This window comes from Arachis ipaensis, chromosome B02 (assembly GCF_000816755.2).
Source record: "Arachis ipaensis cultivar K30076 chromosome B02, Araip1.1, whole genome shotgun sequence".
Taxonomy (NCBI): Eukaryota; Viridiplantae; Streptophyta; class Magnoliopsida; order Fabales; family Fabaceae; genus Arachis; species Arachis ipaensis.
The window spans coordinates 104,334,889-104,352,828 of record NC_029786.2 but is presented as its reverse complement, the minus strand read 5'-3'; the positions used below and the strand labels follow the sequence as shown (position 1 = coordinate 104,352,828).

Genomic DNA, 17,940 nt, shown 5'->3' with positions numbered 1-17,940 from the left:
AATTCATAAACATCAGATTTGTAATTTTAAAAAAATAAAAAATTATAAATACAAATTTGAGGGTTAAATTTATAATTTTTTAAATTTGACTCTCTGATTTATAATTTTTTAAGTTTCACTCTCCAATGTTTTTTACTGTCTTCTACAATTTTGTGATACACCACTTGTCTCCATAATCCAATGTAACACACCTTTTTTTCCAATGCTAAAAAAAAAAAAATCGCAAGATTTCATATCACATTTATCATAAAAGTTGATCTAGACACCAATAAAAAAAAAAATGATCTATCTTATGATAACATCAAGAGATAAATGTTGACTTTTTCATGCCCACTTTGGTACTTATATATGTATATGAATGCAGGGAATGAATGCCAATCTATGAGGCTCGGACACCAACTACATGATCAAAGAAAAAACTAGGAATCAAAGATTTGATAATTTAGTTGGTGAAGCTGATGGAGAACAATAAAGAGCCTTTGAGCCTTATTATTATTATTATTGGTTTTATGGTTCTTCTAAACTTGGTTTTGGAAGTTCATAGTGCTGAAAAGTTCACAATCACAAGACATGACTTCCCAAATGATTTTGTGTTTGGTTCTGGAACATCTGCTTACCAGGTTTGTGTGATCTATCCCCTTTCTTCTCTTCTAATAATTTCTTTTATTCTCAAATCTCGTTATATGAATATATATAGTGGGAAGGAGCTGCTGATGAAGATGGAAGAACTCCTAGTGTTTGGGATACTTATGCTCATGATGGTTTGTTTTCAATTTCTTCTGCAGTGTTAGATATATAATTATTCATGTATTTTAATTTAACCATTTAAATTTGAATAAAACTTTTTTTTTTCTGTTTATTGTGTTTTTACAAACTGTCCCCTAACGATAAAAAATGACAAATCAATCTCTAAATGCAAAATAGATAAAGAAGAATGCTAGAAGTCAATAACTTTTGTGATTTGTAGCCATCAAATAGCTATCAATGATGGTTTTAATGGTGTGAGATTGGTATGAGATTTCATTCAATGACTCACTTTTCTTTACTGATTACATGCTGGCCAGAATTTAACAAAGTTGCTGGCCCCTAAACTTTTTCATAAATAAATTACTCCTTCTATAAATCTTTCTTTCAAGAGTTAACGAAAATTGGTAATTATAATGGTAGTATTGTGAGTTGATCTACACTTACCTATTTATATAGGATTTTTAGCTTCTTCTTAATTAGTCATCAAAACTTTCTCAAATACATCTGGTTCTACATTAAAAAATAAGGACAAAAAATAGGTAATATTTGTTTTTGGAATAAGTAATTTTATAAGTTGTAATATTTGTTTTCAAATTCAAATTCAAATTCAATTAGAAGTACAAGCTAAGGATAAGGATATTTCTCTATGTAATAATATTATTAAGAACGGGGAGTAATACATTTTTGAAAATAGTCAAAACTTAAATCGTGGTTAAAATTACAGTTTATGTTATGAACACTTTTATACGAGGAGTGTTAGAGACCAACAAATTTTGTAATTTGTAGCTATCAATTAATTATTGTTAGTATTTTAAATGGTGTGAGATTTTATCTAATATGAAATTATTCAATTTTCTTTTGCTGATTAAGTGCTGACCAAATTTTAATAAAAGTGCTGTCCTTAAACTTTCTTCTCTTGTATATAATATGAACACTCTTGTTAATATGAACGCTCTTATTTCTCTGTATATAATATGAACACTCTTATATTAATAAAAATGTCCTTAGTTCCAAACTATATATGGGGAATAGAAAAAGTCACTTAAATCATGTGTTTATATTAGAACATGGATAACTTTGAACTAGTCTCAACTCTTTTAGAATGGTGCACTCTCTCAAGATGATGGTGTCCTAAATCTTATTTTCTTATTAAAATTTATAGAATATATTATATACAATAGATGCCATATATATAGAGTTGACATATCAATGTCATAGTAGTTGGAATTTAACAAATAATAACTATTTTAATTCAACTTGCATATTTTTTATGAAATAATTAAAATTTCATTATTGTTTTTCTTTTCAAAAACGAATTTAATTTTGTCAGTGTAAAACCATTTTATATTTGCATCCAATCACATAAACATTACATTAGTAAAAATAACTATCTTTTACATTAATCGCGTAAATGGTCATTCAAGAAAACCGTTGTGATTGTACCCAGAAAAATCAAACTCTTTAAAAAAATACAAAAGAAAAATACATAAAAGAAATAATTAAATTAACATAATGATCATGGTAGCTTTGGTCCTTCAACAAATAGTCTTGGATTTGAATTTTGAAAATAGAAAAAAAAAATCATTTTCCAAAGTTGTGTATTAATTAACAGTTCATAATTTACCTAATGGAATCCTTAACCTTTTTTTTAATAAAGAAAATATTTTTGAAGTGAAACTGAGAAAATAGTGATGAAAAAATTGGGAATTACAATTTCTGTTTTTAATTATGCACTCATGGTGTTATTTTTAAATTTTCAGGGTATGTGCATGGTGGACAAAATGGAGATGTAGCTTGTGATGGATACCACAAATATGAGGTCAATAGAAATGGCCCCTGGCTTCAATTTTCATTCTTTTTTCCTACAATGCATTTCTTGTAGTTCACCTGTTTGTTGAAAGTTCTGAATGGAGTTTTAACAATTCAATTGTTTCTTTGGAAATATGTAATGCAGGAAGATGTGAAGCTCATGGTGGAATCAGGCCTTGAAGCCTATAGATTCTCCATTTCTTGGTCAAGATTGATTCCAAGTATATAATTCTGAAACTTGTATATGTAATGAGATACACTGAAATATTGAGTATTTAATTAACTCTCTTTCTCCAATAACACTTTTCTTAATGCCTTTGTGAATAATGATCTTTCTCCTCAGATGGTAGAGGGCCTGTCAATCCCAAGGCACTAGAGTTCTACAACAATCTCATCAATGAGCTCATCAACAATGGTTTGATATGAATTTAAAATTTGAGAAACAAGGTTTTGTTTCGGAAAATTTACTTCCAATCTGTTTTGTTTCTTCAACTGATTTAGTCCATTGTTGTGCCATGATCAGGAATCCAACCACATGTGACTCTACACAACTTTGATTTTCCACAGGCTCTCGAAGATGAATATGGAGGATGGATTAGCCGTAAAATCATGTACTCTCTTGATCTCCTGCACCATAATGTTGTTGACATTAGTTTATGAAACTTATTTTGCATTAACAACTATTTTCACTCAGAATATTCATTCTGGAGAGCTACTAAGAACTAAATTCTAGTTATGTACCTTGGTATTGGTACTATCCTTTCAATGCTCTAGTCCTCTTAATTTCTTATTGCTATTTTCATATTGCTTAGATTCTTCATATGATCCTAGGCCTTTCACATTTGTATGCTGGTAAAAACTATGGCTGGTCTAACAATTGTGCTTTATAGCAACCATATGCATACTTTTACAAAATATTAATGGAAAAACTATTTGGTGTATTTGAATGCAGAAGAGACTTCACAAACTATGCAGATGTGTGTTTTAGAGAGTTTGGTGATAGGGTCTCTTACTGGATTACTATCAATGAGCCAAATGTGTTTTCCCTGGGTGGTTATGATCAGGGAAACGGTCCGCCACATCATTGTTCTCCTCCATTTTGTAATAACAAAAGCAAACGTGGCAACTCAACAACTGAACCCTACTTGGCACTTCACCATATTTTGTTAGCACATTCTTCAGCTGTAAGATTGTATAGGACAAAGTATAAGGTATCATGCCTAACCTTTTTTCATACTTTGCATTTTCAGTTCTGCATTTTGTTTTTTTTGTTTTTTTATATATATATATACACACACACACACACACAATTTCATATGGTCATTTCTATTTCTTTGTTTTTTAAGTATCAAGAGCTTCAACTTATTGAGACATCTGATCCTTATATTTGCTCTTGATCTGCTAATGTTTATATCGAATTTTAATCTTCTTGCTCAAAGGAAATTTTGTTGGCAAAAAATGTTTACATTATTTGATAGGCACTTCACTTATACCTTGCAGGAGAAACAAAATGGATTTGTTGGTATCTCTGTGTACTCATTTGGGTTCTTCCCCAATACAACTACTGAAAAAGACATACTAGCAGCACAAAGAGCCCGTGATTTTTTTGTTGGTTGGTAAGTTATACACCCTACAAACTAGTTCGTTTTACGCTCAAGGTTACCCTTATTCTCAGCTCCAAGTAGGCCCAAAATTTGATTTCCTTCACTAGACATATTTGTACTTTTGTTTGATATTAACTCTGATTCTGAACATGAATTTTTAGTTAGTAGAATTCAACATGGCAAGAAAAAAATGGTGGTATGATTCGGGTGCTCATACCAGAGTCTAACATATTATATGCCATAAGTATTCTAAATTCTGAGCAAAATTTTTGTCTTTCTAGCAATTTTGCACTTCAGAGTCTCCTTTTGCGACGAAGTTCTTCAAGGCTTCTCCCATGAAATTTGAGCTATGGCTATGATATAATGTGAAACATATTGCAAAATTTATGTGCTATTTCAGGGTGATGGAGCCCTTGCTGCATGGAGACTATCCCACTTCCATGAAGAAAATTGCAGGCACAAGAATTCCAACCTTCACAGATCGTGAATCAAAACTAGTTAAGGGTTCATATGACTTCATAGGTTTAATTCACTACACAAATCTTAATATCACAGACAATTCCTTGGTTCTGGAGAGTAATCTGAGAGATTTCAGTGCAGATATGGCTGTGCTTATGCGTAAGTAATTCTTTGTGTAGCTATGTTTAATTCTAGTGAATCTAGTAAGAGACTGGAGTTGAGAGACTGGAGTTGTTCTATAAGCTTGAAATACTGACTGCATCGCTTATGTTTTTCTCATCCTTATGTGCAATTTACAACTGGCTGAACTTTGGTATTATTTAGCATTTTTCTCCAACAATTATCATTGTTTCACACAGCCATTCATTTGATTCTTTTTTGAATGATTGGTGGATGAAGGTAAATAACTAGGATTTTACTGGTTTTGCAGATGGATCTGATTTGTTTGCAAATGCTGAGGTAATGATCTAAAAGAAAACAAGGTTTCACATAATTATTCATTTATTTGATTCAGTTCTTTTGGTTACTTCACTCTATGACTAACTTTCTTTGCTTGACTCAGTACCCTATTGAACCATGGGGTCTGATTGAAGAACTGAATCATTTCAAGCTCAATTATGGCAACCCCCCAATGTTCATTTATGAAAATGGTATATCTCTCTCTCTTTATCTGCAATCAATGTTTTTAAGGGAAAACATATCTTCTTGTGATAAGATAAAGCAACTTGATATTACAAGACATTGTGCATTTCGATCGTGTTTCTTGCTCATAACAGTGGCTTGTTGTTGATAAAGACTTTGCTTGCATTTTGTGTGGTTAGGTCAAAGGACAGCAAGCAATGCATCATTACAAGATGTGTCAAGAGTGAAATACTTGCAGGGATATATTGGTGCCACACTTCATTCCTTGAGGTATGGAGGTGCATTTAGATAAGCTTTACAAAGCATGCCTCTAATACTATGCTTAAATTAAATTCTTTGGAATTGGTTTCATCAAAAGCAAAAACTATTTTGAGCTTGGATGCATTATGATAATTATTTCTCCAAAAGCAAAATTGTTGTTCTGTTTTTAAGTTACATAAAAAACTTATTACTTTTGAATCCTTTTCTATCAATTGATTATGGTTAATCTAATTTTTGAAAAGCAACATTTTGATCACTTCCATTCTACTTGTCATCCAGAAAGTGTACATTGGTCATATGGTCTCTAATTTTCTGTTGTACCTTAAATTTTTTGCAGAAATGGGTCAAATTTAAAGGGGTATATTGCATGGTCTTTCATTGATTTATTTGAGTTACTGGATGGATATGAATCAAGCTTTGGTCTATACTATGTTGATCGAAACGATCCAGAGTTGAAGAGATACCCAAAACTCTCTGCAAAATGGTATAGTTGGTTCTTGAAAGGTAGAAGCTTTGCAGTTGAAGCTATTGAACTTGAGAAGGATCCATCACACATTTCTATTGACCACTTCTTTGATTAGATTTTACACTAGATCTTCATTGCATAAGGTTGTATCTAGCTATGCTTCAAATAAAATATTCAGAGGAAGTAGTTGTATATAGCAGTAGATGGAAGTTAACCAGCAGAATGTCACATGTATAAGAAAAAGTGTATCAAAGTTCCAATCTCTTGTTTAATTCTCATTAGGAAAAATTAAAAATAATTCACACCTAGTCTCTATTGCAAAGTCTTCTTTGACTATTGAGAGTGCTGCATAATTTTCCTTGTAGTGTTAGCTAAGGACTAAGATTTGTTAAATGTTAAGTATCAATATGTAACATAGCTAAACATAGTTGGTGGGCCTCTTAAAAATATTGTATTATTAAGATATTACCAATTAACCATGCATATCTGAACAGGCTTCCTCCATAAGTGACTATTTTTCTGGTTTGATTTAGGAATTTAATTTTCATGCATTGTAAAAGAATTTTATATAGATAACTAATCACATATTGTCATAGCAACAAAAATAACTAATTTTCAAATTCATTACTTAAAGGTCAGCTAAACGCATGAATTTAATTAATTAACTACTTAACTGTGTAAAACTTTTTATATTCTTCGTATAACAAAAGTAAACTCTTGACCTAGACCATCTTAGCTTTAGAGGAGTCCATAAAATGAATGAACGTTGGTAGTGAATGGTGAGAGAAACAAAGCTATGATATAGTTTTTTTTTACCTATGATAAGGAGACTCGAGCCTGCAATTTTTTAGATGAGTATGGGAAGACTATGCCATTTGAGCTATAACTCATTGGCAAAGTTATGACTTATGATATGGTTTGAGAGAGGAAAAAAGGCACATTAAAATAAATATGATAAATAATTCAAAATAAAATTCCACTAAAGTGACAAGTAGGTCTTGAAAATTTTGACTTTGGATTAATTAGTCTCTAAAAAAAAAGTATTAATTAGGTCCTCTAAAATAACAAACAATGGTGTTTATATATACTCTTAACTATAATGACATGTCTGTTATCGTCATAAAAATAACAACTTTTAAAGTCGACGCCACTTTCTTCGTTAAGATTTATGATAAATCTAGAGCAGTTGATAAGGGTTATATGAAAACTTAGAAGATACTAAATGCTTCATTATCCAAAATGGCATTGTTTTCATGCTCATGAGATAGTAACCGATGACGTTATTGCAGATAACAAAACAATGAAACATATGGACAGCTTTATTTTGTTTCACATTATTTATTGACGGAAAGGCATCACATGTCTACCGTTTACTATCATAGAGGATTTAATTGACATATTTTTTTTTCAAAGACTAATTAATTTAAAATCGAAATACTCCAGATATAATTGTTACTTTACTCATAAAATTAATAGTAGATTTATTCACTTTAAATTTTATTTGATTTATAAACTGTACTAAAAAATATTATAAATTTTTCTATTATCATTTTGTTTTTCTTTGCAAACATGTTATCAATTATAGCTAATAAAAATGTATTCTATTATATACATAAATTCACACATAATTTGAAAATAAGCAAAATATATATATACAAGTAATAGAAATATATGCAAATTAGGTTACAAATTTACCAATGATAATAATTAGAAGTTAATAGTATCTAACTAAATTTGTAATCTACAAAAAGTCAAAAACATTGAATCCGTATCCCTATATTTATTATATGTTACCGTTATAAATAATATAATAAATTTATAACCCCAATAATTAATTTATTAATTTCTATAAATAACTCATTAAATATAATAAACATCCATATTACAAATGTCATAATGATATTATTAATCATAATAAATTTTATATTATAAATATTCAAATTTCATACTATTTTAACTACTTATATAAGTCTCTTATCATTATTCCTTCAAATAACATCAAATTTAGCCCAAGAAATTTATTTTCCAACTACACAACATTTCAAACTTACTCAATAGAGTATTATTCTTTGGACAATATTACCAAATAAATAGACAATTGGTTTATCAAAATTCGTGTGGTTCGTCTATAGAAAACATTAACACCCACAAATAAAGAGGAGTCCCCTTGCTTAGAAATAATTATATTAGATGAAAAGGTATAAAACAAACATATTTATTATATTTTTAAATTAAATTTATGAAAAAAATATTTTAATTATTTTTGTTTTTTATATTTTTTATATTATTTTCTAATACTTTATATATAATTGATTTTAATATTGCTAAAATTATACTTCTTTCAATATACTATTCATTATTCCTTTTTTAACAAGGTTCTGAAAACCGGTTCAGGCTGAACGGTCGAACCGGTTAAACCATGAACCGCTGAAGAAAACGACTCAAACAAATGTTAAAACCGTAAATTTTAAAAACCGGAATTGAACCGATGAACCAGACAAGAACCGGTCGGTCGAACCGAACCGTGATCCGGCCGGTTTTTTGAATGGGTAATGAAACGTCGCCGTTTCAGCTGCTACATCCTCGATGCCCAGATCCAAATTCCACTCCAGAACGCCTCTGCTTCTCTCACACTCAATCTCCATCCTCTGCACTTAGCCCTAGCTCCTGGCCGTTCCCTTACCTCCGTCCAGCCACCGCCTCGTGCCGCCGCCGTCGTTCCTTCCAACAGCCACCGTCTGCTCGCTCACCTTCCCTCCATCACGCAGCAGCCATCGATATCAACCTTCCATTCCATCGCGCAGAAATCGCAACCTTCCTCCGTCGCGCAGCCACGCCACCGGCGGCACTATCTCTGTTCTCCGCAACCACTGTCCCAGTTCGAAGCCCGTTCGAAGGTACTCCACCACTGTCTTGGTCACTCGGTGTCTCTATCTCCCATCGCGCAGCCATCGCAACCTTCCTCCGTCGTCGCGCAGCCACGCCGCCGCCGGCACTATCTCTGTTCTCCGCAATCACTGTTCCAGTTCGAAGCCCGTTCGAAGGTACTCCACCACTGTCTTGGTCACTCGGTGTCTCTATCTCCCATCGCGCAGCCATCGCAACCTTCCTCCGTCGCGCAGCCACGCCGCCGCCGGCACTATCTCTGTTCTCCGCAATCACTGTTCCAGTTCGAAGCCCGTTCGAAGGTACTCCACCACTGTCTTGGTCACTCGGTGTCTCTATCTCCCTTTTGCATGCTCTGTTGAAGGCTTCTTCTAGCTTCTAGGTAAATTTTTATTAACTATGATTGAACCATTGTTAATGTTTGATTCTGCGAAGCTCTGTGAACTGTGAAGTCACTGAAGTGTGAACTGAATTACTGATTTACTGAAGCTTCTAGCTCTGTGAAGTCTTTGATTTACTGATTTATTGAATAATTGTTTGATTCTTTTAGCTTCTAGTTCTAGGTAATTTTTTTTATTAACTATGTGATTTACTGATTGTTTATTGCTCTATGAAGTGTGAACTGTGAAGTGTGAATTGATTCAACTGAAGTTACTGAACTGAACTGTGAACTTTGTTGAATAATTGTGAATAATTATTGTTAGTTAAGCTGTGAAGTGTGAACTACTGAAGTCACTGAAGTGTGAACTGGTTTATGGATTTATTGAATAATTGTTTGATTCTTCTAGCTTCTAGTTCTGGGTAATTTTTTTGTTAACTATGTGATTTACTGATTTTTTATTGCTCTATGAAGTGTGAACTGATTCAATTGAAGTTACTGAACTTAACTGTGAACTTTGTTGAATAATTGTGAATAATTATTGTTAGTTAAGCTGTGAAGTATGAACTACTGAAGTGTGAACTGTTTTACTGATTTATTGAATAATTGTTTGATTCTTCTAGCTTCTAGTTCTAGGTAATTTTTTTATTAACTATGTGATTTACTGATTTTTTATTGCTCTGTGAAGTGTGAACTGATTCAACTGAAGTTACTGAACTGAAGTGTGAACTTTGTTGAATAATTGTGAATAATTATTGTTAGTTAAGTTGTGAAGTGTGAACTTCTGAAGTCATTGAACTGTGAACTGATTTACTGATTTACTGAAGCTTCTAGCTCTGTGAAGTCTCTGATTTACTGATTTATTTTTACTGATTTATTGAATAATTGTTTGATGCTTCTAGCTTTTAGCTCTAGGTAAATTTTTTTATTAACCATGTGATTTATTGATTTTTTATTGCTCTGTGAATTGTGAACTGTGAAGTGTGAACTGATTCAACTGAAGTTACTGAACTGAACTGTGAACTTTGTTGAATAATTGTGAATAATTATTGTTAGTTAAGCTGTGAAGTGTGAACTACTGAATTTTGTTGTTTGTTGATTAATTGTGAATAATTTTAAATAATTTTGGATGTTGTTTGTTATGATCTTGAGATTATTGGGTTGGAGTGGGTTGTTGTGATATTGTAATTGGCAAAAACGGAAAAACCATTATTGGATTGCTGGTAATGTTTAGGTATGGATGAGAGTATCAACCAAGAACCATTATTGTAATTGAATGAGATCATAACATCCTGGTTTATGTAGTATTTTTAATTTGGATTATATTTTAAGGTTTATATTAGACTATAATTATGTTTTAAAGTCAAAACTTACTTATTTATTTGATGTAATTCTTAGGATACATGTCATTATTGTTTCATGCTCACTGAGAACTTGTATGGATATCTTCCTTTTTAAAGTTGGTGGAAAGCAGATGCACAGGCTGAATTTGCCTTTTTAATTGCAAAGATAATTTATAACAATGAAATTAAAGGATTGGTTGTCATGGTTAAATTTATAATTTACCTCTTAGGTCCTAGATATCTTAGTATGCTATGTCTTATGTTGCTCAAATTCATCTGTTGCATGAACCATTCATATATGTATCTTTCCATATATCTCATTATCTATTTTCTTAAAGGTGTGGTTTCTTTGATGATTCCATCAATATCATTGTTTATTTAGTTGTTAATCCAACACTTTGTTCATGTAAAATAAATTGAATGCTTCTAGGTTTGGGTAAAGTGGGGAGAGAGACGCCAGTTCATTGCCCAGAACAAGCTAGGTAACTTAATTGATAATTTTTTATAATAGATCAGTTGTTCATTCCTTCTTTGAATTGTCAAGTTATATTTAGATCTTCCTAGTTTGTGATTAGTTCAACAATTGTCAGTGATTTGACTTTTAGGTTGGATAATACTTGATTTTGTTACAAACTAGAAATTTGCTTCGATTCACACTTTCACTGTATCAACTGGTCTTTCACTCACTTACAGCTCATAACAAGCATGCCAGTAGCATTTGTCATAGTATACGGAAGATGTAGCTAATTGAAATGCAGATTTTGATTATTTGGGAAGTCTTTTGTTGAACAAATTTTACAAAAAATATATTCCTGTTGCCTCCATCTAGGCATGTTTATTATGCATGGTGAGCTCATTTAAATTGTTTAGGAAGTATTTTTCTTAAAATTTTACAAAAATATAATTATTTCTATACTTTTATTTGCATATATAATAAAACTTCTAATATCTGGTTTTAGTGCTTTTTGTTTGAGGAGCTGTTTGATTTAGCTAATTCAGATTCAACTGCCACTTCTCAGTACCAATTTAGCATTACCGTTTTTTAGCTCTATAATGAACAGGTATCGTTCTCTTTTACTTACTATATACAACTTTTCTGGTATCCAATGTTTGCTTCCTGGTAATTGTTGGCATTAGATTATCAAGGCCTTTTTTTTAAATGTTCCTGCAGGCTAGAGATCTTGTCTTGATTTTGCAATGACTCCTTCTCATTGAGGTAAATATTAGTCATGGAATTTCGTAGCAGACAACATGTTAGTTTATTAGTTATGTATTTTTAGTTTTTACTGACTTCCTGAAGTTCCTTTCTAGCAGTAGCATCTATAGTTGTAAAGACGGTTGTCATGATGTTTTGAGAATCTCTAGTAAAACATCTCAAGATGGTTAATAATAATATTATCGTTCTTTGGCAATAAAGGTCATTTGAATTGGGAGTTTGGCACAGCCCAATATTTTTCATTGTATGGTAATTTGTTTTTCTTGTTCAATGTTCATCTCAGGTGCAAGATTTACACCTTATTATTCCTGACTATTTCTTTTGAGTGGAGCAGTGATACACTCCCGCTTTCTTATCAGCAGGTTAATATTGTGTACATTAAAATTGCACTTTCATGGATATTCTGATATTTTGGAAACTATGAGAGTAGACTATTAATTATTTCTTTATTATGCATATATATCAATTTTATAGATAAAGATAATGTTCCTAGTTATATAGATAAATATGAGTAGAAAAATGATACAAAACTCTATTGTAATTAGAACATACAAAGTAATATATTGTAATTATATTGTAATTAGGTCTTGTTAGACATCAACCTTCAATAATGTGATTTTTTTATTGTTGAAATATTTGTTTTGGACTGAGTGTTCAACTCATTATTCTTTTCCTTCACCAATCACCAGAACCTTTTTCGGCATACAATGCTACCGTGGAACTCTCTAACTAGAAGATGATACTGTATCAGTTCTTTCCTATATAATATAAGAACATGTTCCTTTAATTGCACAAACTCTGCAGATTCTAATAATTTTGCAGAGGGTATTAAGACTTCCGTCGTCTTCTTCAAAGATGTGGTGGGCCATTCGTTGTCTTCCTCTCAGGTAAGTTGTCTTCTTCCTCTTCCTTTCTTTCTATTTGTCTCAGCCTCTTAGGGGCTGATTGTTTAATCGTTCTTTCTATAGGAATCGAGTGCTGAGAGCTTATTGCTCCAAAGCTACTGGGGTGGTGGAAGATGAGTTCAATGTTGAGACAAGTCACGGGAAGATAAAATTGGACTTGGCAGGAGAAGGGTATGTTTATATGGAATATATGTACATAACAATTAAACTACTTATTAATAGAATAAGAAAATAGATACTTATTCAGATATAAATAATAAAGAATATAATGATTGAATAAGAAATTAATTATTATTTCTTAAAAAATAAATAGATCCTGAAAATCTTTATTAATTTGTTTTGAATGGGTCTTATTAGTTATTATTATATCTCAATATCAATGATATATATTTCTGATTAGTTATTAGTAGTTTTTAAGGGTATTATAGCATTTTTTGGTAATTACAAAGGACTCTTGAGTTCCCCCTAGTTTTGTATTTTTTAATATATTTAACATTTAACCATGACAAACTGCTTTGTAATATACCATTGTTCATTAATTTATTGATGTCCACTATAAGAAGATTTCACTCTGGTGCTTGATCTGTTGTCATCAACAGATTTTGTTTTGTGTTTTGTGGGGATATAGTTACTTCCTTAACAATTTTTTTGGATTTAGGATAAATTTATTCTGTTTTTACTATTAGAACAGGGCCTTATTATTCTAAGTTTACTTCCTTAACACCATACAAGACTACAATAATTTTATTTTTTGAAGTTAACCTCTTATATTGTATTCCGATTGATATTAAGTAATATCTACAGATTTTTACCTTCACTTACCGCGGCTCATACAATTTCGGACATCATTAGAGGGCATTACTCTCAGCCGTGGCCTTCGTGGAAAAAGATTCCAGATGCTACTAGAAAATTTTGGTGGGAAAAGTTCAAAGTAGGTTTTAGAGAAACATGTAATCTTTGGTAGATTAAGAATTAGTTCAAAGTTTGAAAAATATAATATATATTAACTTATAACTATTCTTGTTTGTGTTGATTATCCAGAGCAAACATCAGTTTTTTCCTCCAGATCTTTATTGGGCTCGAAAAAATTTTGAGAGGCGAGGTGTGGCATTACTAAAAAGTTTGTTGGGAAAAGCTCGTACAAGTCGCGTCAAACCTCAGTGGATAGAAGATGATGTGTGGGATGTTCTTTGTGTTTATTGGAATGCTGACACTGGGTTTCTACAAAAGAGCGCGCAAGGCAAGTCAAATCGAGCGTCTCTTCATACTGCTGGCCCAATTACCATTACCCAACACAAAACTAATATGGTAATGTTATAGAAAAACTTAGATCTTTTATGTTATAATTTTATACATTTTAATTGGTAGTTGATACTTAGATTTTTTAATTTATATGTTTGGTAGAAAAAATCATTGAAGAGGACTCCAACACAGTTAGACTTGTTTGCGAAGACCCACAAACACAAGGATGAGACACGGGTGGATAAGAAATCAAAACATATTCATGTGAGTCTATTTTAATCAAAATATATATCTCTCCCTCCGTATATATTATTTTAATATTGCATTAGGGCTAGTGTTTCAGCTCATAGGGCTGTTCTTTTATTTTTTATCAACATATATGCCCCCTCTGTAGTTGTAATATTTATAGGGAATGCAAATATCATCATATTGTATTGGTGCTGATGTGCATTAGTTGTAACATCTTTTTGGAAATTCCAATAGAAAGAGGCCTTGCAAGTTGTAATTAAACTATAAATATAAGAGGGAATGAAAATATCATGTTAGTAACATAAAATCAGCCATATTCATAATTACTGTTATTTGTTATTAGTTGTAGGAAGAGAACATATTACATAGATAGTAATCTAAAATCACACAAACACAATTATATATTCTTCTTCGCAAAGAATATATGCATTTATTTACAAGTCCCACCCCATAACTTATTATAAAATCATATGGCATGCTAAAATAATATCATAGAAGATATAAACAATTAAATGAGATGAGTTTTAGTTGTTGTGATGTGGGAGGTCATCAGCAACAAGGAGGTAGAAAAGTCCCATAACACCACTATGCAGCTTAGTGTTGCTGTAGTCAACCTTCAAAGTCAAAACTTCACCATTAGAGATCTTGATAGAGCCAGGTTGAGGGTAGCAAGTTGTCATTCCCACCAGGTACCCTTTCTCATTTCCTGCTTCACTTCCATTTCCATATTTTGGTAGTGAATTGCATATGACTCTTCCATCCTGAAATTAGTTAAAGTAAAATTAGTTTGGCAAAAATATCTTGTTTAGGAGTTAAACATCAACCATCAAAGAACATTTATGATTCTATGCAATAACATGAGTATAGTGATGCTCATAGCTAATCCAGTGTTATGATTCTATGCAACTTGATTTTCTTTATCTTTATAGGTGGAGTATCTAACTAATTCCCATGACTGTTGACATTTATCATTAGCAACCGTGAACTTTGAACTGTTTATTTGACCGAATCCTCCAAGAACTTAATGAGTCTTTGAGCTTTGTAATTGTTACTTAACATGCTTTATTTTTAGTTTTCAAAGATGGCAGGATGAATTTAATTTTCATTGAGTCTTTGAGCTTTGTAGTTGAGCACTTAACATATACTTTAATTTTCTGCATGCATGACGGGATGAATTTAAGAATGCTATAGAAGAGGCTATACAAAAAGCATCTGAAAAAGGAAGTAATGCACCAAATGAGATGGATGTGTGGTATGAAATAGCCACATTTAAAAAGGGAAGAATTCATGGACTTGTAATAAAATTCACTGCAATTGGCTCCAGTGCTCAGTCATCTGATTGGTTGCGAAAGTTAGAACATGAAGAAGTAATGAAGAGAATGCAAGAGTGGTTGCGAATGTTAGAACATGAAGAAATAATGAAGAAAATGCAAGAAGAGAATGCTGACTTAAAAACTAGGTTGGAAAAGATAGAAAGAAGAGTTGAACTCCTTAACTATAAGCTTCTAAAAACGATAAAAAAGCTTGATGTTAAAATTCCGATTTCTCAACTAGAAGGTGGACAAATATAGGAGATGATGAAGATGGTGAACGTACGTCTGAAGAGTGATTAGTAGTTTGTGATGCTAGTTAGTTAATAGAGTTTAAATGATGTAATTAGTAATATGAGAGTGTTGCGTACTTATTATTGTTGTCTATGATATTGAATTGATGAGTTATTTTGGTTATTGTTCAAGTGTGTTATAATATTTTGGTTATTGTTTAAGTGTTATTTACTTTTATGTGTTAAAAGTGTAGGTTTTTAGTTGATGGGTTTTCAATATTTGATGGTATAAATGTAAAAATTTAGTAAAAATGATAATTTAAAAAAAAAGACTAAAATGCTTGATTGACAGGTCCACACTTAGCGACTGAATTAGAGACTGAAATGTTGGTCCCAAATTAGCGACCGAAACTACGGTTGCGAATTGGATACCGAAACACTGGTCACAAATTAGTGACCGATTTAGCGATTGAAAAGTTGGTCGCTATTTAGCGACCGATATTCTTTGGTGAGGGTTTGGTGACCCTGTACACAAATCGGTCGCTATTTTCTTATTAGAAACCACCCAAATTGGTGGCTAAATCTGTCGCTAATCCGGTAATTTCTTGTAGTGTTGTGTTATCAAAGCGTTTGTTCTATATTTAGTTTCATAAATTAAATTATAATTTAATTAATATAATATTTTAATTATTTTTTAAATTATATATTGTTTAAATGTATTTTGTCTTTTTATATTATATAATTATTTATTATTTTTAACTCTAAAAAAATTCAAAATTTAATTCCTGTGTATTATACTTTATAACTTCTTAATGTTAAAAAATCTTGATAATAATTTTTTAGATGCTAATGAGTCGAATAATAATTTTTAATAAATTTTTAGAAATAATTTATTATTTTATTTTAAATTCATAAATATAAAAAAATGTAAATTTTTTGAAATTTAAACTAAAATACCAAAATTAGATTTTTATTCTTATTATTTTGATCTTTTTAAAATTTTATTTAAATTTAAATAAAAAAATTTTTTTATTGGTATTTGTGTTTTAAAATTAATGAATAATACATAACCGATTAACTTAAAAGTAAGATTTACTACTTATATAGTTAGGGTTAGGATAAACATAATAAATCGAATTAAGTTGATTCGATTTATTACTGATGCAATATATACATGGTAAATTAAATCAATTTAATTCGATTTATATAAAAATACTTAGGATACGGCCTATAACTAATTCTAATTTAAAATATTTATGCAATTTTAAATTACTCTACTTTTTATAAGTAGAGATTTAAAATTACATTGAGTCACTCGATTTCAAAAATAATATATACTAGAGTCAATATTTCTTACGTATAGCTAGTAGAAAATGTGATTTATCATTCTAATCTTATACGTTTAATTTAAAAAGATATACCTTGATCAAATATCATTCATTGAAAAACGACATCTATATGTATACATTGAAAGCTAAGAGAATGCATAAACGATTCTAATATAATTTAAAAATTGTTTTAATTAAACAACAAATATTTTATATGAATTTCTAATTAGTAGAGTAATATAACACTTTCATGATGCCAATAGGCACTTACTCCGATTCTCATTCTAAAAGTTACATTTTGGAATAAAAAATTGTAAAGTTTGAAGAATTCGTTACATCGTGAATTCACGACGTAAACCAAAAAGGTTCTTTTTTGGACGATAACCAAAAAAGTTTAAATGGGAGAACTTGCATATAATATTGTTAGTGCATGCCATTTATAATATAATAAAATAAATAATCATCAAAGTATGTACCAAAAAAAAAAATTCTGATGTAGTAATTTAAATTTTATTTATATATTTTTTTTTGTTCAAACAATTTTTTGTACTAAAGTGTCTTTGTCTTATATTTTGTATTTGTATGTAGTATCAAACACACCTATGATAACATACACATCTTTTTTCTGTAGTTTTGAAAAATGTTAAGTAAATAAACACAGGTTTTGCTTGTTGTCAGCTCAATAAATTCTTATATGAATCAGATAAGATATTAACTGATTGATGAAACCGTCCTGCATGAACCACAATGAAAGAAATATAAATTTCCTTGGAGATGAAATATACTTTGTTTTAAATTAAGGTTTCTTTTATAGTGCATTCTTTCTCTTTTTTTTTTTTTTTTTTTTTTTGCAAAAATTTA

The 17,940-nt window shown here is 30.7% G+C and overlaps 2 protein-coding genes across 2 annotated transcripts; both read left to right on the top strand.

Annotated features, from left to right (window-relative positions):
• LOC107626152 (hydroxyisourate hydrolase) lies at positions 267 to 6,471 on the top strand. Its single transcript, XM_016328949.2, has 13 exons — positions 267 to 620; positions 698 to 761; positions 2,508 to 2,566; positions 2,702 to 2,777; positions 2,900 to 2,971; positions 3,080 to 3,167; positions 3,509 to 3,767; positions 4,057 to 4,172; positions 4,561 to 4,778; positions 5,050 to 5,078; positions 5,182 to 5,269; positions 5,441 to 5,531; positions 5,860 to 6,471. The coding sequence occupies exons 1-13, from the start codon at positions 459 to 461 to the stop codon at positions 6,101 to 6,103; spliced, it is 1,566 nt and encodes a 521-aa protein (XP_016184435.1). The 5' UTR covers positions 267 to 458; the 3' UTR covers positions 6,104 to 6,471.
• On the top strand, positions 8,519 to 15,979 carry LOC107627950. Its single transcript, XM_016330758.2, has 9 exons — positions 8,519 to 9,176; positions 11,027 to 11,078; positions 12,096 to 12,174; positions 12,617 to 12,699; positions 12,781 to 12,888; positions 13,522 to 13,648; positions 13,759 to 14,025; positions 14,122 to 14,223; positions 15,390 to 15,979. Exons 1-9 carry the CDS (start codon positions 8,534 to 8,536, stop codon positions 15,777 to 15,779), a joined length of 1,851 nt encoding a protein of 616 aa, XP_016186244.1. The 5' UTR covers positions 8,519 to 8,533; the 3' UTR covers positions 15,780 to 15,979.

Excerpts from the sequence above, each read along its gene's own strand:
- LOC107626152 (XM_016328949.2), top strand. The coding sequence starts at position 459 with ATGGAGAACAATAAAGAGCCTTTGAGCCTTATTATTATTATTATTGGT. Across the intron at positions 4,173-4,560 it reads CGTGATTTTTTTGTTGGTTG|GGTGATGGAGCCCTTGCTGC; the intron begins GTAAGTTATACA and ends GTGCTATTTCAG. Across the intron at positions 5,079-5,181 it reads ATTTGTTTGCAAATGCTGAG|TACCCTATTGAACCATGGGG; the intron begins GTAATGATCTAA and ends TGCTTGACTCAG.
- LOC107627950 (XM_016330758.2), top strand. The coding sequence starts at position 8,534 with ATGGGTAATGAAACGTCGCCGTTTCAGCTGCTACATCCTCGATGCCCA. Across the intron at positions 11,079-12,095 it reads CATTGCCCAGAACAAGCTAG|GTGCAAGATTTACACCTTAT; the intron begins GTAACTTAATTG and ends TGTTCATCTCAG. Across the intron at positions 12,700-12,780 it reads ATTCGTTGTCTTCCTCTCAG|GAATCGAGTGCTGAGAGCTT; the intron begins GTAAGTTGTCTT and ends TTCTTTCTATAG.